The sequence below is a fragment of the Chaetomium tenue genome (assembly GCF_020726465.1).
Source record: "Chaetomium tenue strain MPI-SDFR-AT-0079 chromosome Unknown F5144scaffold_4, whole genome shotgun sequence".
NCBI classification, from domain to species: domain Eukaryota; kingdom Fungi; phylum Ascomycota; class Sordariomycetes; order Sordariales; family Chaetomiaceae; genus Chaetomium; species Chaetomium tenue.
The window spans coordinates 2857957-2881187 of record NW_027117332.1 but is presented as its reverse complement, the minus strand read 5'-3'; the positions used below and the strand labels follow the sequence as shown (position 1 = coordinate 2881187).

General features: G+C 56.5%; 6 protein-coding genes and 1 non-coding gene across 7 annotated transcripts; 4 read left to right on the top strand and 3 right to left on the bottom strand.

Moving 5' to 3' along the window:
• Positions 1-646: 646 nt before the first annotated feature.
• Positions 647-1932, top strand: F5144DRAFT_649806 (uncharacterized protein; the record flags this gene model as incomplete). Its single annotated transcript, XM_066792980.1, has 1 exon — positions 647-1932. The coding sequence occupies one exon, from the start codon at positions 647-649 to the stop codon at positions 1634-1636; it is 990 nt and encodes a 329-aa protein (XP_066643350.1). The 3' UTR covers positions 1637-1932.
• Positions 1907-2859, top strand: F5144DRAFT_245119 (uncharacterized protein). The gene has a single exon (XM_066783395.1). It carries the CDS (start codon positions 2157-2159, stop codon positions 2703-2705), a length of 549 nt encoding a protein of 182 aa, XP_066643349.1. The 5' UTR covers positions 1907-2156; the 3' UTR covers positions 2706-2859.
• Positions 2860-2929: 70 nt separating this feature from the next.
• Positions 2930-3728, bottom strand: F5144DRAFT_602959 (uncharacterized protein; the record flags this gene model as incomplete). Its single annotated transcript, XM_066791249.1, has 2 exons — positions 2930-3489; positions 3644-3728. The coding sequence occupies 2 exons, from the start codon at positions 3726-3728 to the stop codon at positions 2930-2932; spliced, it is 645 nt and encodes a 214-aa protein (XP_066643348.1).
• Positions 3729-4345: 617 nt separating this feature from the next.
• On the top strand, positions 4346-7494 carry F5144DRAFT_573343 (uncharacterized protein). Its single transcript, XM_066788958.1, has one exon. The coding sequence runs from the start codon at positions 4663-4665 to the stop codon at positions 7255-7257; it is 2595 nt and encodes an 864-aa protein (XP_066643347.1). The 5' UTR covers positions 4346-4662; the 3' UTR covers positions 7258-7494.
• Positions 7495-10066: 2572 nt separating this feature from the next.
• On the top strand, positions 10067-10855 carry F5144DRAFT_630104 (uncharacterized protein; the record flags this gene model as incomplete). The annotated part of the gene is made up of 1 exon (XM_066792406.1): positions 10067-10855. Exon 1 carries the CDS (start codon positions 10262-10264, stop codon positions 10853-10855), a length of 594 nt encoding a protein of 197 aa, XP_066643346.1. The 5' UTR covers positions 10067-10261.
• Positions 10856-11165: 310 nt separating this feature from the next.
• Positions 11166-13464, bottom strand: F5144DRAFT_573335 (SGNH hydrolase-type esterase domain-containing protein). Its single transcript, XM_066788957.1, has 3 exons — positions 13056-13464; positions 12372-12486; positions 11166-12264 (listed from the first exon to the last, which is right to left on the bottom strand). Exons 1-3 carry the CDS (start codon positions 13128-13130, stop codon positions 11411-11413), a joined length of 1044 nt encoding a protein of 347 aa, XP_066643345.1. The 5' UTR covers positions 13131-13464; the 3' UTR covers positions 11166-11410.
• A 288-nt stretch (positions 13465-13752) lies between these two features.
• On the bottom strand, positions 13753-13844 carry F5144DRAFT_t98. Its single transcript has one exon. It is a non-coding gene; the product is annotated as a tRNA-Glu (tRNA).
• Between the last annotated feature and the right edge of the window lie 9387 nt (positions 13845-23231).

The following is a 23231-nucleotide window of genomic DNA, read 5'->3' as shown; positions in this document are numbered from 1 at the left end:
TGGCTTCGTTCTCGAAGCTTTCGTGGCTTTCCACAGGGCGATACCTGGCGGTTGGCTTGCACGCCTGTTCACGGTCAAGTGAATGGCCAAGCAAACGAGGCGCTGACGCCAGCAATCGCAATTGAGGCAACGCCAACTCTTCCCCTGGTTGGAAGCACCCCCAAGCCGGGTGGTCCAATGAACAGGCGCCAGGGTTCAGGCAACCCGTCTCCCAAGCCCTGCTTGTTTCTCGTCAATCCGGGGCGTTTCCCAGGCACAGCACACACCCTTGGCTGCCCCCACCACGGCCGATATGCCGGGTTAAATACATCAACAACCCCCCCACTCCTTTGTCTTTTCCTTTCTTTTCTCCCCCCCCCCCCATCACACAACCAAAGGGTCGCAAAGCTGTTGCTGGAGTTGTCTCATGAGTTTCTCGTTGGGATAACACCGCCCGGACCCGTCAATTCTTTTTGTGAATCACTCTTTTCCCTCCTTTTTCCTCCATTCCTTCCTTCTTTTCGTCACTCTCTTATCACCCTGGGAATAGCGGCGACACTCTCTCCTTCCGCTATTATCCCACCATCCTGCGTTCTCTCAGCACCCGTACGAAACAACCTCGTCATCTCCCGATACAAATACCGCCCACGAACCGCAGACCGCCACCATGTTCAAGCGCTCGTTTCGAAACCGCGACGCCAGCACCTCCCAACGGGAGGCTGCCTCGACGGCGATGGATTCGCAACACCGGGTGGACAAGTCTGCGAGACTGACGAGGAAGGGTGCCACACGGGATGCCCAGAAAGTGTCGAAACTAAAGCGGTCGCTTAAAGGCGAGGACACCTCGCGCATGCAGTCAGAGCAGGCGAGGCCAGCCGACAAGTCCCTCGCCCCCTCGCCCATCGTCACCCTCGTGGTGGGCAGGGAGGCGCGGCTGTTTGCAGCGCATGAAGACGTGCTGCGCCAGGCGCCTTTTTTCGACAAGGTCCTGCGCAGCAACTACGTCGATGCGCAGAATAGGAAAATCTCGCTCCCGGACGAGGAGCCGGAGGTCTTTAGCGCAATTCTCGAGTACCTCTACAAAGGCGACTACTACCCGCGTCTGCAACACAACAAGCAGCGCAACTCTTGGGAACTCGAGGATTCGCTCCCCCGTCGGGCCACACCGCAAACCTCCCCGACGATCCACGAATCACCAAAAATCGGAGGTGGTCGCGCAGGGCAGACACCCCAGACCCCTTCGGCTGTCGAGGCGACCGTGTACCTCTTGAGCGTCGGCCAGCACCTGCTCCGCGACACGGTAATCTACTGCGCCGCGGAGCGCTATGGGCTGGAGGAGCTCAAGAAGCTGGCGCTGCGGAAGCAAGGATTGCAGTCGGGCATCGACGTCGGCACGATCCTCCGCAGCGCGCAATACTGCTACGCCAACACCCCCGACTCGGACAGCCGCCTGCGCGCTCATTACCTGGCGCTCATCATCCGGTGCCGCAAGACCTTCAAGCGCAGCGGCACCATGCAGGCCGAGATGGAGAAGTCCGGCAGCGACGTGTACGGCGAGGGCAGCGGGAAGCTCTTTTTCGACCTGTTCGTTGCCATGTGCAACCACCTCGACGACGTCATCGACGCGAGCAACGTGCGGACGCCGAAGACCATCTGAGAGGCTGGGCTCCTTGCACATAACGCGTAACGAACAGGTTTCAAGTGTTTTTCTTCAGGCGTAAATGGGGAACTTTTACCGGGCAGTGGAACAGGTTCATCAGGGGTTGTGTCATTGTTTGCTTCTCAACATCCGGCGTTTGGGTCTTTTCTCACCGAAACTCCTCGCATCTTCCGTCAGATTGGAACACCATTTGGAAGATTCTTCATCCCCCTGAAACATCTTCACTTCTCATGAGGTTGGCCGACCAATTTTGGCTTAAAGATCTGCGGAGCGAGGGGCTTAATGCCGATACATGATGTGGGTATGTGCAAGGAAGACACGCGCAGCTCGCTGCCCCTCTAGTGTCTCAGTTCTTCTTGGTTCTCTGTTTTCTGGGGACACTGGGCTGGTTGGGATTTCACGGAACCCTGGCGTTTTGGTATTCTGAATTGCATCAGATTGATTGGCATCGTCGCTCATGGAATGGGCCGCCAAATAACAAGACACGAGGGGAAAGGAGGTCGCACACCAGGAGGATATGGGTTTCTCGCCAAACTCGACGTCTAATAACCGACAAAACACCACACGTCGCGTTAACCCGCCGCACTCGACATATTTCCCTCCAACAACCATGAATTGTGTTCTTTTTCTTGCTCTGTCTGCTTATTTAAGCTGGGCTTCTTTGGGACGGGGACGGGCGATGACTTGTCAGCTTTTCTGTCTTTCCCTGGCGTTTTTGGAAACATACAAGGCTGGAGTCGGAACCACACACACCACTCAGACTGAACAAGATAGCAGCGGGGACTACCATTCTCGCTGCCACGCATCGACACCACTCAGACGCGCTCGGCCGCATCCCCTTTTTTTTGTCGAAAAAACACACAAGACAGTTCGGATGATCATGGTTGAGAGGGAAACAACGGGGGCTTGCAACACCCCCGACCAAAAAAAAAGGACTGCATGGTTGCCTGCAATATTCCGCCGCGCAGAGCAGGGCGGTCACTCGTTTGTAACGACTGATGATGATGACGACTTTGACTTCTTGACGAACCGAATTCGGGCTTTTATATCATCGGGACGGGTATGAGATGAACATCTTTCTGCATGCCCCTAGAGGGCGTGCAGCATGCTAGATAGCCTCCCGCCTGTTCCCGCAAGGCTCTACGCCACCCGCTTGAGGGGCTAGGTAATGGGACGAAAAAAACAAGAAAACACATTCGGCCGCCTCAAACAAACGTCCATCTTTTCCTCCGTGACATGTGAACACCCCCCATCCCCATCCACACCCACCTAATCACCCCCTGTCCACCCCTAAGAAGCCCACTTGACCTCCAACCCAGCAAACTCCACCGTCAGCGCCCCCTGCGCCTCCTTATTCGGCCGCGCCGCCATCGCATGCACCTCCACCTCCCACGCCTCGGGCTCATCCCCAAACACCCAGCAGATCTCCCGCAGCGGCACCTTCTCCTCGCTGCCCTCCGCGATCCAGTACACCCACACCCCCGTCCCGTTCCCGTCCTTGTCCTTCTCCACCACCACCGTCGTCCACCCGGTCTCAGACTGAGAGGAAGGGGGGCCGGAGCCGCCGGGCGCAGGGCGCAGATCGGCCACGGACCAGTCCGCCCAGCGATCGCACGCGACGGTCGACACGCGCGGCGCGCCGTTGTACAGCTCGATGCCGGCTTTGATCCATTTGGCGGGGGGCGTGTTCTTGGGGTCGGTGTGTCGGCGGAGACTGAGCAGGATGCCGCCTTGGTCGTATTGCTCTTGCGGGGTGAAGTTGAGGGAGAGGCGCGCCGAGAGGAAGGCGTTTAGGGGGCCGGAGGTGCGTTGCGGGTGGGGGGTGGTGGAGGGGGGGAGGGCGGTGGGTGCTGTAAGAGAAGGGGGGGGGGGTGGTTAGTTGGGGTTTGGGTGTGTGAGGTTGGGGTGGGTTAGGTGTTTAGAGGGGTGGAAGGGGTGGGACGGGTGCGTGGTTGTGGATGGGGAGGGTGCAGGGCTGGGGAATTGAGGTTTGGAATGTGTTACCGTTGAAGACATCGGTCGTGGGAGGCTTGCGCCAGATGTCGGTGTCCGGGTTGGCAGTGATGTTGAATGTGTCTGTGGGAGCCATGTTGGAGTTGATGTTCGAGGACGGGCGGTTTAGGTCTTTGGTTGGAAGGCTTAAGGAATACGAGAAAGATGGCCGAGTAATGTGTGAGGGGCGGCACTTTTTATATTGAGAGCCACCCCTCATACCCCGTCGTAAGGCGTTGAGGAGTCTAGGCAAAAGCTAAGTGGCATCCGACCGTTTCCATTCCATTACCACGATCCTACGGCCAGTTACGGCAACTCCGCCAGGAGTCACTCACGTTGGAGCGGAGTGCACTTCCTGAGCAACCTGGAAGAGGGGCCCCTCCTATGAGGTATCATTGATATCCGCATGCGGGCCGCAAATCCGCCCTCTGCCGCGCTTTTGCCGGTCATATCCAGTCGAACTGAATTCTCTCCGGTACCTATGGAAAGTAGGAAGACACAAGCAAAAGAGGCGATGCTTGCTTGGCAATGTGAAGCGCGGGGCTTCGTGATGTGGGGTTGGCACGTGGGGTAATTGCGGAATTCATAAAAGATCGGGCACGACAATCGAGTCGAACCTGTGCCCTTTGACCCTTGTCATGCTGACTCATCGGCTGTGAGGATTTTTCGCAGTTCCGACACACCCCGCTTGGCTACTCGCGCGTTCTTCTTTCAACAATTGCGCCCACTCTCGAGAATCATCCCCGTCGCCAGTATCCCGATCCTTGGCCTATTCTCACCAATGGCATAACACCCTTTTTTCCTTCAAAGGAATTACTTTCTGGGAATGATTCATTGGGAGGGATTGTGAATAAATCGAGAGCAGCCCCGACCGGGTGCTTAGCAGAGCACCGCCGAAAACTCTGGTGGGGGACAACAGGCTTCGTTGCCATAAGTTGCTTGTCACTGCCCGCTTCACTTCCTTCGTCAAAACTCACATGACGGATGCCAATCACACCTTGTCCGCCTATCTAGAACGCTAGCACCCTACGATGTCATCCGCGCCTATGATTAGGGCCGGTGGGGGCTCCGGCAAGGCTAAGTCTAAACGAAAACCGAACGCCATCCGGCGTATCATGGATCACGAGCAGCGCGTCCGGGAAAAGTCTGTAGCGTCGTCCCCATCAACAAACGCCCCCACCGTAGCATCCGCCCGCTCGGTATGCAAGAACCCCCAGTGCGACAAGTCGGACGTCCGTGACGGAGCCTGCCAGAACTGCGGCCGCGTCGTGTGGGAGAGCAACATCGTGGCCGAAGTCACGTTTGGCGAGAGTGCCAACGGCGCTGCCGTTGTCCACGGGAGCTATCTAGCTGCAGACCAAGGAGGCATACGACCCACAGCTGGCGGGCTCGCTTTTCGCCGTGTGGCCGGCGCTGGTGCGAGTGAGGCCCGCGAGCGGAGTCTCCGGGAGGCGAAGCAACTCATGAACCAGTTCGCCCACCAACTCCAGATTGCACCTCTCGTGGCCGAGAAAGCCTTCCAGGTCTACAAGTTTGCCTCCAACAGCAACTTCATCCAAGGCCGCCGCAAGAATACCGTGGCTGCCGTCTGCGTCTATGCAGTGTGTCGAAAAGAGGACAATAATAAGGTCATGCTGATCGACTTGGCCGACATCATCAAGACCGACGTCTTCCTGCTCGGTCGCAGTTATAAAGACTTGCTCGCCGCTCTGCCCGACATGAAAGATGGCACCAAACCCATCATCATTGAGGACCTCATCTTCCGCTTCGCCACCAAGCTGGAGTTCCTCCACGACACCAACAAAGTGGCTCTCTCCGCCATCCGCATCGCCCAACGCATGCGTCACGACAACATCACGCATGGCCGTCGGCCTGCTGGTATCTGCGGTGCCGCCTTGATCATGGCTGCTCGGGCACACAACTACCGCCGCACGGTCAGGGAAGTGGTCTACATCGCCAAGGTCACCATGACCACTTTGCAAGAGCGTATGGAGGAATTCGCCAACGTGCCATCGGCGCAAATGACAATCCGTGACTTCCACGAGGCCAAAGCCCTCCCAGAAGCTTCGCATGATCCTCCGTTTGTCTATAAGCAGTCAAAGGAGTGGCAGGAAAAGCACGCCAAAAAGGTTCGAAAGCGGAAGGCAACAGCCAGTAAGGACAGCAGCCAACCCGAGGACGAATCGGGGATGCAAGAGTCCGCAAAGCGGCAGAAAACAACAACTACCGAACCCCAAGTGCCGTCTGTTCCTATCGACCCGGCACTCGAAAACGGGGGTGCCTCGGTCGAGACCTCCGGGACCTCGGCGCAGTCCGCTCCACCGGCACCTCAGGCAGGAGATGCGCCCGCCCCTGGTGTCGACAAGGATGGCTTTGCCGTCCCTTATCGTAAACCTACCCAGGAGGATCTGACCATCGCCAACGCCGCGACAGCAGAGGTTGACGGCCAGCTCGAGGACTTAGCGGATGAATTCGGCGACTCGGAAGATGAAGAGCCCGAGGAAGTAGACCCAAGTAGTGAGATGGCTATGGCTGCAGCACAAGGCATCCAGATACCCGGCATGGAGAACATGAAGATCAAGTCGAGGGAGCCCGTCCCCGGCCCGGAACACGGCAACAACCCCCCCCCGAGTGGCGATGAGGCGAGCAATCAGAAACCAGAGAAGCCGGTCCTACGGATCGACGACGAATGGGAGCTCGACGAGAATAACCTTGAACGAGAGATGCAGGGGCATCTCAACGACCCTGTCATGATTGGTGCCTCTGCCCTTGTCACGAGAGACATTGAGCAGCGAAGAGAACAAGAGACCACGGCCCACGCCAACCCACCGCCAGCTCCTGCTTTGCCCGAGGCAAATGCCGGCGACGCCCCCGGCCAAAGCAGCACCGAAACGGCTGCCCAACCCCTCACTAACGGGCCCGCCCCTAGCCTCACCCCACAGTCTAATGTCTCGGACGATCCCATTGTGCACGAAGATGAGTTCAAGGACGACCCAGAAGTCATGTTTTGCAAACTCTCGGAGAGGGATGTGTTGCTCAAGGAGATGATCTGGGCCAACCACAACAAGGACTACATGCGCAAGGTGCAGCAAAAGATCTTCGAAGCCAAGGTCTTGCAAAACAATCCGCCGAAGCAGAAACGCAGCCGAGCCCGGAAGCCGCGCATCGGCGAAGGGCAAGCATCGCCCGCCGGCTCTGCCACCGAGGCTGCTCAGAACATGCTGCGCACACGGGCTATCAGCACCAAGCTCGATTACTCGCGCATGGGCAACCTCTTTGAGTTCTCCAAGACGGGCCCTGGCAGCACATACGGCGGCACCAGCTCGGTGGGCAGCCGCAGCGCGATTCCTAGTAGCGCTGGGAGCGATGCCGGCAGCGACGCCGCCAGCGATGACGCCGACGGCCCCGAAATTAACAGGGACCAGACTCCGACACCGGCCGCCACGACAGAAACTCCTCAAGAGAGGGTCGCCAGGGCGCTTGCTCCTCCCGAGGAAGAGGAGGAGGAAGAGCAGGAAGACGATAACGAGTTTGGCGGCGAGGAAGGCTTCCAAGAGGACGCCTACGAGGAGGAGGACTTTGATCCGTTTGGCGACAACAACGGTGGCGAGGATTTTGAGGAGTGAGTCACTTAGCTTGGCTAGACGGCTGTCTGTATGTAATATTATGTATGGGCGGTCACTGTTTGCGTGTGGTGTCAGTTCCGGGGCGGGTTGCGTTTTCTTTCCGATACCCAACACGTATGAGACCGTGTCAGTTATAGTTAGGCGTGGGCGACCACCAAAGCGATGTGATCTCGCTCCTTTCCGGCTTGATACATCGTCGAGACGGAGGAGCGGGTAATAATTGTGAGAATCACTTATTCTTGGTTATTTGTAACGCAGTTTGGCAATCTCAGGGGCCAGACCGCATGGATCCTTCGATGCACATGTGAAACACGAGTCGAGAACAGCGGCCAGAGGCAGTTGCAGCCGAGATTGCCCACCAATATGGCCGATACACACATTTTGCATGGCATTTGCAGCCGGCAGCACAGAGCTGAGTCCTCGTTTTACGAGTGCATCACAAATGTCGCATCCCCGGGATTCTGGGTTCAGCGCTGCTAAGTCGCCGAGACACGATCGACAACAGGCCTCTATAAATACGACCTTCCCGTTTCTTTTCTCTTGGCACATCGTCCTTCCTCAACGGTCAAAAGGCTTATCTGCCTTGCCAAGATGTCTTAGATGGCCGGAGCGCGTATCACCTGCCGTTGTCCAGGGCCGATGGCGGCGGTAACTTGGTCCCCGGTCGACAACGTCAAGTCTAGCCGGGGTGCAACTTTACCCTCGTCGTTTTAAGCTTATGCTAGTATCGGCATGGATTCGTGCTTGTTCTGGAATGGCGTACCAAGATGCTCTGGGGGGCTCGTCTCAGAACAACCCCAAGACACGGAGGCGAGGGAGAGACAGTTCCCCAACTATCTCTCATATCTAAACGTCCCTCCACTAGTCGTACGACGATGCTCGACCCGCCCTCCCTCTTAGCTGACCTTCCCATCACCCAACTTCCCTCATCTGCCGCCCCTCCGAGCTGGACTCGCCCCATCCCTTCTCCCACCTCACCACCCAGGTCTGGCACCCATCCACATCTAATACCTACCCCCTTTCTTTAACACCCCCACTCCCAACCTTACACCAACCACCCCCCAACATGTCCCCTCCAGCCCCCCACCCACCCAAACCAACCCTCACCAAATCCACCCCCCTCACTCGCACCCTCCTCCTCCTCCTTCTCACCACAACCACCGCCCTCCCCCTCCCGCTAAACATCAACCTCGGCGCCTACTCGCCCGCCCTCGTGGTCGGCGACGGCGCCATCTCCTTTGAAGGCGCCGAAGGTGCGGGTGAGGCGGGTGCGAATGGGGTGAACCAGGTGGTGAGCGCGCTGCAGGGCGCGGCTGTTGCCGGGGCGGGGGTTGGAGCCGGTGCGGGTGTGGGTGCGGCTTTGTCGGCGGCTGGGGGTGGTTCTGAGGGGAGTGGTGGTGGTGGTGGTGGTGGTGGGGCTGGGGTGCAGGCTGCTACGGCGGCGGCGGCGATGGTTGGGGTGGATGTGGTGGATGTGGGAGGGGGGCAGCAGGGTGAGGGGCGGCCGACGCCGATTTTGAATGATCCGGTATGTGTATTTCTTTTGCCTTACCTGGTTACTTACCTCCATACCATTCCTTGGAGTTGTGTTTGACTGAGTGTTAACATAATGGGTGTTGAACAGACTGCTGCGTTGCCGACTCCGGGCTCGGTGAAGCTTCTCGGTCCACGCTTGGAGTAAAGGTCCTCTCTTTGGCTGTACTTGGCCAACACGCCAAGATGTTGGTTGGGTTCTGCAAATTAGACTTCTCGGCCACTTTGACGCTCTCCGGCCGGTCACAAGTGGAGTTCAAGGCGTCACCGGGGAAAGGACTCTTGATACTGCGGGGTGGTAAAATTGGTTATTATTCTCCATGTTCTTTGGATTAGTGCAATGGTGGCTCGTCTGCTGGCGGGGGTGGGGGATTAAATGGGTTGCTGACCAAGTTCGGCCGCTCCGGCCCGGCATCGGCCTTCCCGGACCGGCCGGCCCACATCGGACCGCACGTCCCGATCGGGCAATGGACAAGATCTGTATGGTTCCCATTTCCATTTCTGTGGTGCACGTATGCAGTTACAACACGCCATGGCCATGGCCATATGTCGAGAGCAGCAAACGTGCATTTAAACAAGAAATCGTGACGGTGTCGAGCTTTAAAATAGACGACTCTTTCCCTTGTCCGAAAACCTCCGAATGGACCAAAAGCCGGATCCACTTGCCGACCTGATCTGTGGGGCCGGCTGCCACCTTGTTCCCGATTTGGGCTTTTCCTCAAGACATCATCCGCCTATCGAGCACGTTAGGAGTAAAGAGACCGTGCTTGTACATTCGAGCAAGATGGTGTGTGCCAGCTCGTTTTTTAATGCTTGATACGCGATGCGACAGGCTGAGGTACCATCTACCGTGACCAATAAGCGTCCGCAAATGCAAGGGATGGTGAGATGCTCCGGGGGAATTGGGGAAGATCCGCACCCCGCCGAGAACCACTCCCCATGCCTTGGGCTCCCATGATCAGTTATATAGTAGAGGAATAACAATGAAACAATTCAGCCAAACTGGTGGCGATATGATCATCTTCAGTTTAAAGGGCTATCGCCATTCAATATCGGGCGATATCGTGATAGCCTTATCAGAAGATACAGTCTTTTAGGCTCAAGCGAGGGCACCCGCATGCTCCCCCCCAATCACACCGGAGTTTCGGAGTTGGATGCATACAGATTCGGCAAAGACACCGGTTCGGAGTCCGGCAGCGTTCAGCACCCGCCGAGCCTTCCTTCCTTATCAGGGCATCCCCACATCTTGCCGATCTATTTAAGTCCGACCCGCACCCCGAACACGATAGAACAATCTTTTCACCGGACGATCGCTCTTGCTCCCTCTCACTAAACACTTCAACCAGCAATTTCCAACTGACTTTGCTCAACCCCAGAACCGGCCCCCAAACCGGCCCCCAAACCGGCCCCCAAAACTACGTTACACCACCCACTCGCCTCGCCGCCTCCTACCCGTATCATCACATCCAACATGACGACAACAACAACCACAGCCACCCCACTCTACCCCCCACCCCCTCGAACAATCCTCAACACCAGCGCCAGCACCACCACGCCCCTCCTCTTCCCCCCCGCCTCAATCCCCCCGCCACCCCTCTCCACCCTCCTCGCCCACCTCCCCCAAGGCCAGGGCCAGGGCCTCCTCCCCTCACCAACCTCCCTGCGTCTGCCCACCACCTGGCGCTGCGGCACCTGCGGAACCCTGCACAGCGTGCCCGCGCTACTTGCCACGGGGTCCACGGGGCGGAGAGCCAGGGCGGATAGCAACGCCAGCGCCGGGTCTGAGGTTAGTTCCGATATGGATGTGGATGAGGAGGAGAGGGGTGGGGATGGGCCTGGGGGAGAGGGGGGCGTGCGGTGTGTGTGCCGGCGGCCGGCGCTGCAGGCCGTGTATGACCAGCTGGGCGAGCTGTATCTGTTTTGGCGGGATGATCCGGCTGTGGCGGATTTGAGCGTGCCGCGCATGGCGGAGGAGGCGAGGTGGCGGGTGCGTAGGGCGGGTGGGGATGGGTGGTGGGTTGGAGGGGTTGAGGTGGATGGGAAGGGGGTTGAGTGCGGTTTGTGATGGTCTGAGGTGGTGGGTTGGGTCGTGGGGTTTTCATTTTCTATCGGGCTGCTGGGCTGGGTTGGTTGGTTGGGGCAGGTTGCATTTGGATACCCGGCACTCATTACGGCTGGATGATGGAATATGGCCTTTGGGTACATTATGGAGTTAAGGACTGGCATGGGATGAATCGATTCAGGATATCAAAGCGGAAAGTGGAACAACAACTTCAAGTTTGTGGTCAACCCACTAGCGGATTTCTAGGAACAAGGTTTCTCTCACACTCGGACTTGCTGGTAGAGGCCAATACACTTGATTACTCCCTCCGTTGGTATAGCATCATTGTTTACCAACCCCATATCGTGTTCGTTATTGTCACGCGGGAAAGTGGTATAGGTACGTTCTCTCTCGTCTTTGATGTCTACGACTTCGACGGTATCCGAGATACGATTTCAGTTACTTTAAACCCGTATTATGAACTAATTCCATTACAGCTAAATCAAACGCAAACCTATCCAAACGTCGCTGTGCTCATCCAACGCCAACCAATGCACCCCATCCCCCTCCCCCCCTCCACTACGCCGCCCCATCATCCGGCACTCCCGCCACCGGCTCCGGCGCCTGCAACCAACCGGCATCACTCGCCGCCACCAGCCCCTTAAACCAAATATCCGCCATCTTCCGATACCCCCCATCATTCGGATGGGTATCATCCGCCAGATCCGCCGTCGTCGGCCCATCCGGCCCATGCATATCCACCAACACCAGCCTCTTCCTCCCCCCCTCCCTCAACCTCCTCGCCAAATCCACATACTGCGCATTAATCACCCTCACATTCTTTTCCGCCTCCACATTCCGATTAACCAACAACGTACTCAACACGACCACCGCCCTTGGACTCGCCGCCCACAACCCCCTCACCAACTCCTCCATCCTCGCCCCGGCCCCGTCCACACTAAAATTCTGCGTCGCGTCATTCGTCCCCGCATTCACCAGCACCACGTTCGGCCTATAATGCGGCACGCACCCGGCGGCCATGGCCTTGGCGCGCACCTCGGCGATGCGGAACCCGGGCCACCCTTCCACGTCGCTGTCGCGCATGGAGCCGGCCTGGCGCGTGCCCACCATGTTGACTTTGTTGCCGGGGCCGGAGATGAGGTGGTTGCGCAGGGCGGAGCGGTAGCCGTTGCCGTCGGTGGAGGCGGTGCCGTAGGTGATGGAGGCGCCGAGGGGCATGATGCGGAGGGGGACGCCGTTGCCGAGGGGGGTTTGTTGGTGTTGTTGGTTTTGGGAGGGGAGGGGTTGGGTGAGGGTGAGGGAGATGGCGAGGGTGGTGTTGCTGCAGATGGTGGTGTCTGGGTTGGGGGCGGTGTTGGTGTTGGTTGGGGTCGGGGTCGGTGCCCCGTGGATGGCGAGCGGGGCGGCGAGCGCTGGGGTGGTTGGTTGCGGGGTTAGTTCGGGGTTACGGGTTGGTGAGGAGGAAGAGGGGGATGGGATGAGAGGGGGGACAGGGTGGGAGAGGAGGCAGGTTGGTTACCTAGAAGAAGAGTGCTAAGGGGAGGGGAAACCATGGTGGGCGGCGAGCTTGGTGAGGTTTCGTCTGGTTGGGGAGGGTGAGAGAAAGGGTGCCGTACGGCAGGGCCTACAGGAGTCTGTGATAAGGTATATATGAGCTACTAGTACTGGCATGGCTGTGTGTGTTCTTTGCCCGCTGTGGTGTGATGTGATATGCGGCTCGGAAAAGGGTCAGGTTGGTACGGTCAGACTTCAGCCAATATTCCTTTCCCGGACCTTCTTTGTTTGGCGGCGCGGTTGGGCCAGGCGGGCCAACGTGGACAGCTGGCCGAGACATCGTCTCGAGTCTAGGACCCTACCTAGGGTGGTGCGGGTCAATCGATTACCGTTATGGGGAAGGAGAATCTGAGAGGCTGAGAGCGGCGCTGCAAGGAGACCAAGATGAACACAGGTAGCCAGCCACAGCATGTGCCGCGCTGCAAGCAGGGGTGCTGTGAGCGTTGGGAAGGGTCGAACCAGCTCAAGAGGGCATGGCGCCGGCAGATGGGATCACGGATCTGCAACGACTAGGGCGCGGCTGCCGTTGACCCGACCAGCTGGAGGATCCCAGACTGCTGTGCCGCAACCGCCGCAACCGTCGTGGACCCAAGCCCAGATGGATCCTATGAAAAAGAAAATAAGGATCGGATTTTGGGGGCCAACTTGCCGGACATGCTTCTGAAAGTTCTGATTCGGTTGGAGCCATTGGGGGCTCGACACCTGCGGTCAGCGGGCACAACATGGCCTCAGAGCGGAAATGATCTCAATGCGTGACCCTAAATTGATCTGCAAATGGTAGGTGGTTAGGTGAGGTGGTGGTGGTTGTTGGGGTCAACGGGGAATGTGAGCTTGTGGCCTTGTGTTGTTGTGGGACTCTCGTGGACAGTGAGTGGTGAGTGGCTCTTCCTTTTGGTCAGTTGGTCGTCTGACTTTCTCCTCGGCAGTCCCCACTCAAGAAGGCCTGGGCCTTGAAAGTGGGTTGCTTCAGGACCCTGTCCGCAAAGCTTACACAGTAGGTAGCGTAGATCCCCCGCTTGGCATCAATTTAGCCCTTGCATGGACTGCTTGCAGAACATTGACGAGCATTATTAACGTGACACTGCGCCTGCCATCGACTTGGCTACTTGGCCACGTCCTGGTCTGTACGACGTGGTCCGTGAACAACAATCATGCGACATTGGATCATGGTTGCGGGAATTGCTCGGCTGGAGTTTGCGTTATATTGAACGCCCTTCTCGACCATGCATCTGTGGTACAACCACCAAATGCGTCGTTTGTTTGATGCAAACCGGTAAAAGGAAGCCAAACCTGGAATGTTGGAATGGGTAGTCAGGGACAAAAAAACGCAAAAAAGAAAGTTGAGACTCGGATACCGGGAGTCGAACCCGGGGCTGTTGAGAGAACAGTCACTGCTGAGCAGTGAGAGTCAACGATGTTACCGCTACACCATACCCGATGGAGTCGAGTGTGGTTCCGACCAATTGTTGATTGCGGCTCCGCGATAGCATTATATAAACTCATCACAGGAGTGACCGTGCCGGCTGCGCGCGGCACGCCAAAGGAGCCTGGAGGAACTTTTTAGTTGCTACTATAGAGTGCTTTTTGGAAGTCTGTGATGTTATGGTTGGCAGTTGGCGGTACGCAGCTATCGCTGCCATTAAAGTTGCTTCTCCCCATCTAGAGTTGCGAGAGTCAACCATGTCATTTTTTTTTTCCATTTTTTTTTTCTTCATTTCATGATGGTTATTTACAAATGCAGGGAAAGTAAGGAAATGTGGTTTCTTCAGCCAGACTAGCGTCTAATCGTATAGTCGCGCCCTCTTTTTTCCCGCTGTAGACCTTTTGCTTCGGATCGGCTCCGGAGAAGTTTGCTTCTTTCTTTTTCTTGTTGGAGTGGTGTCCTCCGGAGCGAGTTGATCTTCCAACAACTGCTCTAGGTCTGAACCGTCGTCGGTGTGATTGGTATCTTGTTGGTGGTTAGCCCAGTTAGCGAGCTTGAAGGGGGTCATACCTGGGCTTGAAATTGTAAGCACTGGCTCGGCGTCGGTTGTGGTCGAGTTCGGCGGTGCTTCAAGGGTGGCCGGTGGCTCGGTTGCCTCATGAACCAGATGCTTCCGGGGCTGTGCCGGGTTTTTTTCTTTATTTGCCAATGAGCTTTGGCCGCCAATGGGTGAAGAGAATGGGTTCCAGCTTGTGATTCCTCGTGGACCGGTTGAGCGTGGTGTTGTAGGCATTGTGCTAGGTCGTATGGGCGTCGTGTTGTGAGCGGTTAAACTGCTTTGTCGAATAGACTCCCAGTCGTCTGGAAGAATTTACTGGGATGCGAACGCTTGTGTCGACGAGTTGAGGGCCTTGGATGAGGTTTCGATCGAGAACTCCCAGGAGGCGACCGCTGCATGCAATCCAGGATCCTCTTGGAAATGGGTTGACAGCTGTTCGCATCCAGCTGGCTAACGATTTCCACGGTTGTTGTTCAACGGGAAAGATGAGGAGGACGTGGCAGACGTGGATACCTTTGTGAGGGGGGCGGTCGTTCTCCGGCTGCAAATACGACGCTAGCTTGACAAACACTGCAGTCTTAGTGAGTGGCTCTGGCCAGGCTGTGTCCATGAGATGGAATGTATCCAGATCGACGGGGCCGGTAAAGAACACACGTGCCGATGTGCCTGGCCAGGGAACCGTTTCATCGGGGTTACCGAGTCGCCGGGGGATAATTCTTGGATGCGTCAGCGTCCATTGCGAATCATAGTTATGGCATAGTAAAAGGGCATACGGTGTTAAACCACCATCACGCGGCATTGCGAGGGTAACCTTCACGGATTGGGGATCGTCTGTCTCCCATCCATTGACTGCTACGCCTTCGAAGGTAAGTTTGTTCGGGAAAAGTCGGGCGACTATGGTGAACCATTTTTTCTCCCAATCCTCTTCCAGCGTTGTTGCTTTCGGTTCTGTGTTAAACATGGAGAGTATCACTGGCAGCCCCGAGCTCTCTTCATCCTCGGTGCTAAGGAGCCGCGGATAGAGGTCGTGGATGAAGGTGGGTTGGATGAATGGGAGGAAGGTCCCGGCTTTGAAGTTTCCCGCGCTTGTGTAGCGGGAGCCGGTTGGCAGGATCTCGCATTGGGCCAAGTCGGAGTGGTAGGTGACGATGAGGTCTCCGCCAGTCGCGCCTTGGTCTCGCTTGTTTGGTAGTGGGGGTATTGGGTAAACGACAGAGGCGGAAGAAGAAGCCATCTTGACTGCAATGGAATTATGAACAGTATCAGGAGATGATAGTTTAGGTCAGAAAATCGGGATGGGAAGAACGCATTGAGTTCCTTGGATTGGGAAAATGGAGCACCGCGGTGTAAAAAAGGTGGCTTCTAGCACCGGTTTGACCTCATCGCCGATGTATGACGTCGCATTCTTGAGTCTCCAGTAAGCTATATCGTCATCTAGGGGCTTCAGTAATCAGATCCCGTAAAGATTAACCTCTATGGCGTAATCTCACAGAGCTGATAGGTTCCGTGTGTTTTGTGCGTCAAAGAAGCAATAGACTTGAGACGTCTCTTTGAGTAACCTTATTGGTTCGATATTGAGTGTGAGCATGGAACGCTCTGTCGTATGTTTCTTTTTCATGATGAGCGACAGAGAATGACGTTGGGTCTGGAAGTGATTTGGAAGGTTGGATCTGGTTCTGGTCGAGGTACAGCTGGAGGAGGGTTGTCCGCCGTGGTCCCCTGTTGTAAGGCTCCAAGTCTACTCGGGCACGTTTTTAGATAGCGATTTTTCTATTGTCGAGAGAAGTGGCTCACGATTAGAGCCGTCGACACAGAGTTTCGCAGAGTGTTTGGTGCTATATAACGATATATTTCAACGGAATTCCTTGTTTGTTTCTGGGATGGCTCATTCGTATGACGGTCGTTCTCCCCTATCTTCTCCTTCACGGAGGGAACCACAGAAAACAGGTTGCGTGGGACATGAAAGGATTCCCTCAGACCTTCGTGTCGAGCCGTTCCAGCCGCCAGCAGTGGGTCAGTTCCAACACCCGGTGATGGTGACAGAACCACAAGACGAGGAGAGCTGGGCCATACGGCAAGCCTCGCGACTGCGGTTGGCCGAGCAAAGGCGGCATGAGCGGGAGGTGACGAGGCAGCGCAAGCGGGAGGCGACGAGGCAACGCAAGCGGGAGGCGACGAGGCAACGCGAGCTAGAGATCACCCGGCAGCGGCGAGAGACGATCAGATCGATGGACGAGGAGGAGCGCCACCGTCAGCAGACGGAGACGATGCGGCAGCAGGAAGAATACCGCCGCCGTCAACACGAGGAGAGGTGTCTGCGTCAAGAAGAACATCGGCGTCTCCGGGAAGAGGAGAAAAGACGACGGCTGGAAGAGGAACGAGCACGGCATCCGGTAGCCGAAGAAATGAGACAGTGGCTGGAGAGACGCCGGCGTGCTGGCGAGGAGGAGGCGCGACGCCAAAAAGAGCTCGAAGAGCATTCGGGCCAGGTTCGCCAAAGGGCTCGAAGGGCGAGGCAGGAAGCAGATTCGTTAACCCCAGAGTACGGGACAGTGTTCCTTTATACGTTAAGTCTGCTGGAGTTACTGACAACGTATGATCAGGAGACGACGTCGGCCACGGCAAGAGGGGTCATCCACGGACAGAAGGGCTGGGCAGGCAGAGGATACTGGCCTGGAATCTGCGGAGATGATTGCGCAGCAAAGGGAAGCACTAGACCGACTGGTCCAGGCAGCGGAGCAGTCCTTCCAAGAGAAACAGGCAGCCTCAGTTCGCCGTGACTGGTGCAACCCTATTCCATCAGAACGTAAAGTCGACACCGTGCAGTCGTTCTTGAAAGCGTTTCATGACGAGAGCACCATGGAAATAGCAACGTGCTCCGTCTGCTACATGAAGAAGAAGCCACGGGACCTTGACCATGTCAACTGGAAAGAGGCGATCCCTGTGGAGATCCAGCCAGTCATGACGAGTCTTCTGGCGTGTAAGAGGTGTTTTCCGGAGGAAGATGGCGAGAATGTCGTGCCGGTCTGCTTTACCTGTCGAGCCGCTTTCGACCGACGTCGGGTCCCGGAGTCATGTATGGGTAGCACGATGGGTACCGGCTGCGAGCATCGATACCCAACGGAATTGCGAGACCTCAGTCCTTTGGAGGAAAAGCTCATCTCACTCAATGCGGCTTACGGGTTCATTACCAAGTTCAACGTGCAACGTGGCCAGAAGACAGGCTCGACGTATCGGAAACACGTCGTGGGCCATATCTCGGTCTTCCCCAACGACGTGGAGTCTTTGGCGGTCAACATCTTACCGCATCCACTCGTATCAGCCTTGGACCAGGTGCATGTAATTTGGACCGGTCTAGAGCGGCCAAAGCCACTGGATGTGAGCAAGCTGCTGACCGTCCGACCGAGTGCTCTTCGCACGGCATTGCAGTGGTTGCGGCTGAATAATCCTCTTTACGCGGACATTGTGATTAACGAGAAAGAGATGGATAGTTGGTTCTTTGAGGGCGGCAGCCAGGTGCCGTCTTTGGCGTACCAACGGATGGTGAGAGAGCAAGAGACTGCAGAGGAGAGCATCCGGACAGCGCAGATCGTGCCGCCGACCGATCGAGGACAGGATCTCCCGGTCGAGCCACCGACCGTTGAGGATATTGCGACGGAATTAGCAGATAGATCTAAGCGCAGTCCTGTTCCGGCCGAGCCAACGCCCAGCGCACCCACCGCCAGTTCGGAGGAGGTGATGGCTGAAGAAATGGAGGAGCGGGTGTTTGAGCTACGCACTTCGGCCATGTTTTCGATTGACGACCAGGCCGCTTTCGCAGAGCAGGAAAAGCTAGAATTCATCAGTCTGGAGCTACAAGCAGAGCGCGAGTCTGACGACCGCCATGAGGCTAGGGCCGGCGACGCACCGTCCATGCAGGTTCATGGTTCCTCGGAACGGCCGTTCGTTCGGGTGTCGCGCGGTAGTGAGTTCGCTGACGCCTTCTCACCCGATTATTTTCCCAAGACGTTCCCTTGTTGCTTCCCATTTGGGCGTGGGGGACCACGGGTAGCGGACCGTAACGAAGAGGGAGGCTCAGCGAATCCGCTGTTGCGGGATATGACGTTGGAAACATGGGCCAAAGTTTTCCTGCAGCGCCACGGTGGGCATTTTGCCCAGCACCCCGTGTTTGGTTTTCTCATATTCAATGTTCTTGCAAGGTCCCGGAACCGGTGGATTGCCAACGGGCGCTTCCAGCGATCCGCATTTCGACGCATAGAGGGCATCCATCGGAGGCTGACGCCGGAGCGGTTGCGAAGCGCGCAAAAGGAGATGTCCGAGACGGGAAAGACGACAGATGAGGACGTTCTGGCGCTCATGAAGGAGCTCTCTCTGTACGGTGGGCGGCACCCACTATCCAACGAGAGCCGAATGGCGATGCGCAAGAAAATCCGGTCCATGATCGTGGCCTTTGGCCTCACAGCGATCTGGTTTACGCTGAATCCAAACGACATCAGCAACCCCGTAAAGCTGAAGCTCGCGGCGCACAGGGGGCGAGATGGCGAGGCCGCTAGAGCCTTTCTCAGCGCACTGTCCACGACGCTGCAGGAGAGGACGCTGTCAGTTCACGATCCTCTCAGCTCGACGTTGTTCTTTTTCCGTAAGATCTCCTTCTTCTTTTGAGCACTACGTCCGTGTCGGACGGCCATCCATCTATGGGAACGTGAGTCACTATTACGCCACGATAGAGACGAACGACCGCGGGGCCCTTCACCTGCATGGCCTGCTGTGGCTGGACGGGAACCTGGATCTGGCGAATCTCGTCCGCGATATGGCCAATCCCGACGAGGGGGAATACCGGTCCAAAGTGAAGGGCTTCGTGGATGACGTATTCACCGCGACCCTGGACGAGACCCTGGCAAAAGAGGCAACCGAGAGTGGTAGGAAGACCACTATAGTACAGCCCCAGTTGATGCACGATGCGGAGTGGTTCTCAAGGGAGTTTGAGCGTGAAGCCAACTTCGTGGCGTCTCGCTGTCAGGTCCATCACCACACCGCTACATGTGTGAAATACTCGTTCAAGGAAGTTCTCAGGTCGGGCGCGGAGAAGCGCAAAGCGCAATTGTGTCGGTTCCGGGCTCCGTGGAAACTAGTGCCAGAGACCAGCTTTACGGAGGACGGCCTGCTCGAGGTTAAGAGGGACCATCAGATGGTCAATCAGTACAACCAGAGTATGGCCGTGGGTCTTCGGCACAACATTGACATATCACCAATCCTTACGCGGAAGAAGGGGCTGGCGCTCGTCTACTACATCTGTAACTACGCCACGAAGCTCAACGCTCCGATGTGGAAGCGGCTAGCCTATGCGGAGGAGTTGCTGGATACGGCGCGGCAGCAGCAAGGAGAGCCAGACGACCCCGGTGCGTGGTCGGCGATGAAAGAGGCCACTAGATCGTTCTTCTTACGAGTCGCAAATCGAATCCACACGAGCAGAGAGCTCTCACAGCCCGAGGTCCTTGGTTATCTGCTCGGCTTTGAGACAGACTTCACCAACGTGTCTGACTGGACCTGGATACATCTCAATTCCTTGTACTGGGCCTGCGCTAGACAATGGGCCGGTCTGCGAGAAGCGTTGTCGATGCTTGGCCAAGAGCCGCACCCAGACAATGTTTACTTCCAAGCAAACGGCTTCAAGCTTCCTTACCTGGAAGCGTACAAGCACCGCGGCCCAATCCTCGCACATCTTTGTTTCTACGACTACGTGTCCTTTGTGGTTCTGAAAAAGGAACGCCACCATCGCAGAGGCCCAAGCTCAATGTCAATTCGTTTCCCGCCGGCGGCGACAATCTGTGAAGGCTGGGTCCAATGTCTCCGAATGCCCCATAAGACGGCAGTACCCATCCTTGACGGTCGTCTAACGGATGAGTTCGACGAACAGGATGAGAATTTGGTGAAGAGGTAGGTATCACGGCGCTGGTATGTGGAGCAAGAGAGTTTACACCCTCTACGTATAGAAACGCAGTGTTGCATCTTGCCCTTTTTGTTCCATGGGAAAAATTTCAGGGCGAGCTAGCGGACGATATACCAGGACTTTGGCGGTCGCTTGAGGGGCAGCTGGGCGCTCGAATACGTTCGCATGTTCGAAATATCGCTTTGCTTCGCGTCTCGGCGGACGATGCCCGTGCTGATCGAAAGCTCCAAGGCCTGGAACAGGAATCCGAGGACGTCATGGACGAGTTTGACTTTGGCGACCGGGTGGGGGACGATGACGGCGTCGGGGCGAACGTCGAGAGCATCAATCCTCAGGAGCATTACGAAGCCTTCCTGGATGTCTTGTCCGCGGTCCGAGGTAGCGAGATCAGGGATGTGGCGGCGACTTCGGCCCTGAGGCGCTTGGACGAAGAAGCGAGAGCAGTTGACCCAAGCCAGGACGACAGCACTGCCGCCGAGCGCGGTCGCCATTTCTATACCATGCTGCAGGACTTCCAAGATTCGCCTTTCCGTGGCATTGGACTTCCCAGCCGCGAGGAGATTGACGCGATATTGAAGGTCCAAAAGAAAAACGACAGTAGCGTAACAGCAACTATCCGGGGCAGGCAAACGAATCCGTCTTCTGCGCATGACGATGGGTCTCATCGGAGCTCACAGCGGCACACTCACAGAGGCGAGCGACTAGCGGACGAAGTCGGTCCGGGCGGACAGATGCAGCTCGAGCTCGGTCGTTACGCAACGTATGTCGATGTCGCCTTGGGTCTTACGAGGCACTGGACCCTGAACAAGCTCCAGTCGCTGGCGGTATTACTACCAGCAGCGTTCCTTGACGACCGCGGCACGCGGCTGCAGGAAGAGGGGGGCCGGCAGCACTTCCAGTACGTTGGCGGCGAGGGCGGCACGGGGAAGTCTCGCGTCATCCACGCAATCCACGACATGTTCCGGCTGAAGGACGGTCTCCATACACTGCTCCTGACGGGCGCCAGCGGCAACGCGGCCGCGCTGATCGGCGGGGTGACGCTGCACTCGGCGACCAACATTGGATTCGAGGGCAAGAACGAGGTTGCAAGGAACATATCGGAAGAAGAAAAGCTGCGTTGGAAAAATATGGTCATGTTGATCAAGAGCAAGACGGTCGCCATCCCGAGCCAAATGCGGGGGAAGGAAGGCAGATGGAGGGGCAAGCCGGGTTTTCGGCGGGTTACCCATAGAACAGGACCTCTTTGTACGCCGGCCTTCGCCATGACAGATCAGAAGAGCCAGGGAAAACAATTCTCGGACGTCCTCGTCAACCTCAAAGGCGTCCACTTTGGCGGCACGGCGACTCGACCTAGCTTCATGAGCCTGTATGTGCAGCTGTCGAGGGCGCAGAGCTGGGACGGGCTGCATCTGTTCCGGAAGCCGGCGCGCGGTGACTTTATCGAGCCGAAGAACGTGCTTGATAAAGACATGAAGGCGGCAATCCTCAAGCTGGAACGACAGGGCGAGGAAACCAGACGGCGGTTCGAGCAGGACCACAGGCACGAACCGTGGTTCCAGGAATGGGACGCCATGGCCGAATTAGCGCAGGCCACTGAAGCAGCTGACGAAGATGCGGGTACGTCGCTCTAGTAGTAATAGTCAACCCATAATAGATGTCGACCCTAAAACCTCATTTTCGCCACTTTTTGACAGAAACTTGATATCTTGGTTCGTGATTGTCGAGGATTGCGCGACGGAGGCACACAAAGGCACGAGTGAAGCAGCGAGTCACAGGGGCCCTGATGCCAATGTGGGGGTAAGCGGCTTTTTTCTGGCGATCTGATTGGCCAGATCAAAGCAACAACGGTCCGTGCACCTCCACCGCCAAGTCCAACCGCGAGATGCTAATTCGATGAAGCAGAATGCAGATGACGCCAGACGTCGAGATGCTCGAGAGAGAAGTCGAAAAGGAGAAAAAGCCAAAATTCTACAGTGAGAAGTCGACAGTACAGGTTAGAAATGACACCGTTTTTCAGGCTTGTTTTAGTGGAGAAAAAACTGGTCCGTGCTTAGAGCAGGCCATGGCATTTTCGCCCTAAGGAACCTGGAGTTCCTCCAGGCATAGAACCGGAGCGGGGCGATGTTTATTGGCTGGTGTGGTGCGATTTAGACCACTAGTTAGTCGGGAAAATGACGGCTTGGTTAATGGTTTTCGTTGCCCCTTTTTTTTTCTTCCTTTGGTGGAGACATAGATGATGTGAGCAGTTGGGATGACATGCGGCCTAGATGGGGTGTTCTCAAAAAGATGTAGTGATATTTTAGGGGGCGCGGGTTTGAGTTCGCGAGCCTCGGATCCTTCATAACCACCCTAGACAGGATGTCCACATTAGACAGTTCTGCATCATGCTGTAAAGATAAATATAAGGTGCCTAGGGAGGGTACCTATCTTGGGAGCTAAATGGGACTTGGCCGTAGTTGACCCTAACATAGAAATCCACCCTTAAACCATCCCGCTACTACCTCGCTCCTACTTATCTACCTTGCGTACCTAGGGTAGCATTGACGTTGCCTCAGCACTACATCTCCTCCTCCTCGCCGCGCCCCAATAGATCCACCCGTCCGCCTTTATGGCCTTCACAAACACTAACAGTGCCGCCCCCTCTATATCCGAAGCCGAAGTATCGGACTCAAAACGGAAACCCGCTCCCGTTGGGATAGCGCATCTTACTTGACTTCGACTGGCCAACTTCAGGACGTAGTTTTAGAACATGGCCCGTGTGTGCATCTCTAGGAGTCTAGGCTCTCTATGGCCGGGCGAATGGACGGTTAACATGACACAGACCTCACTATGATAGGTTTTGACAAGGAAATGGGGACTTGGAAGAACTGGGGACTTTGTCGTCGCGTTACGT

Coding starts and splice junctions, on each gene's coding strand:
- F5144DRAFT_573335 (XM_066788957.1), bottom strand. CDS start 13,130: ATGTTGTGCCCGCTGACCGCAGGTGTCGAGCCCCCAATGGCTCCAACC. Junction 12,487..13,055: donor AACTTTCAGAAGCATGTCCG/GCAAGTTGGCCC, acceptor ACCTTATCACAG/ACTCCTGTAGGCCCTGCCGT. Junction 12,265..12,371: donor CCTTAGCACTCTTCTTCTAG/GTAACCAACCTG, acceptor CAACCACCCCAG/CGCTCGCCGCCCCGCTCGCC.
- F5144DRAFT_573343 (XM_066788958.1), top strand. CDS start 4,663: ATGTCATCCGCGCCTATGATTAGGGCCGGTGGGGGCTCCGGCAAGGCT.
- F5144DRAFT_245119 (XM_066783395.1), top strand. CDS start 2,157: ATGGGTTTCTCGCCAAACTCGACGTCTAATAACCGACAAAACACCACA.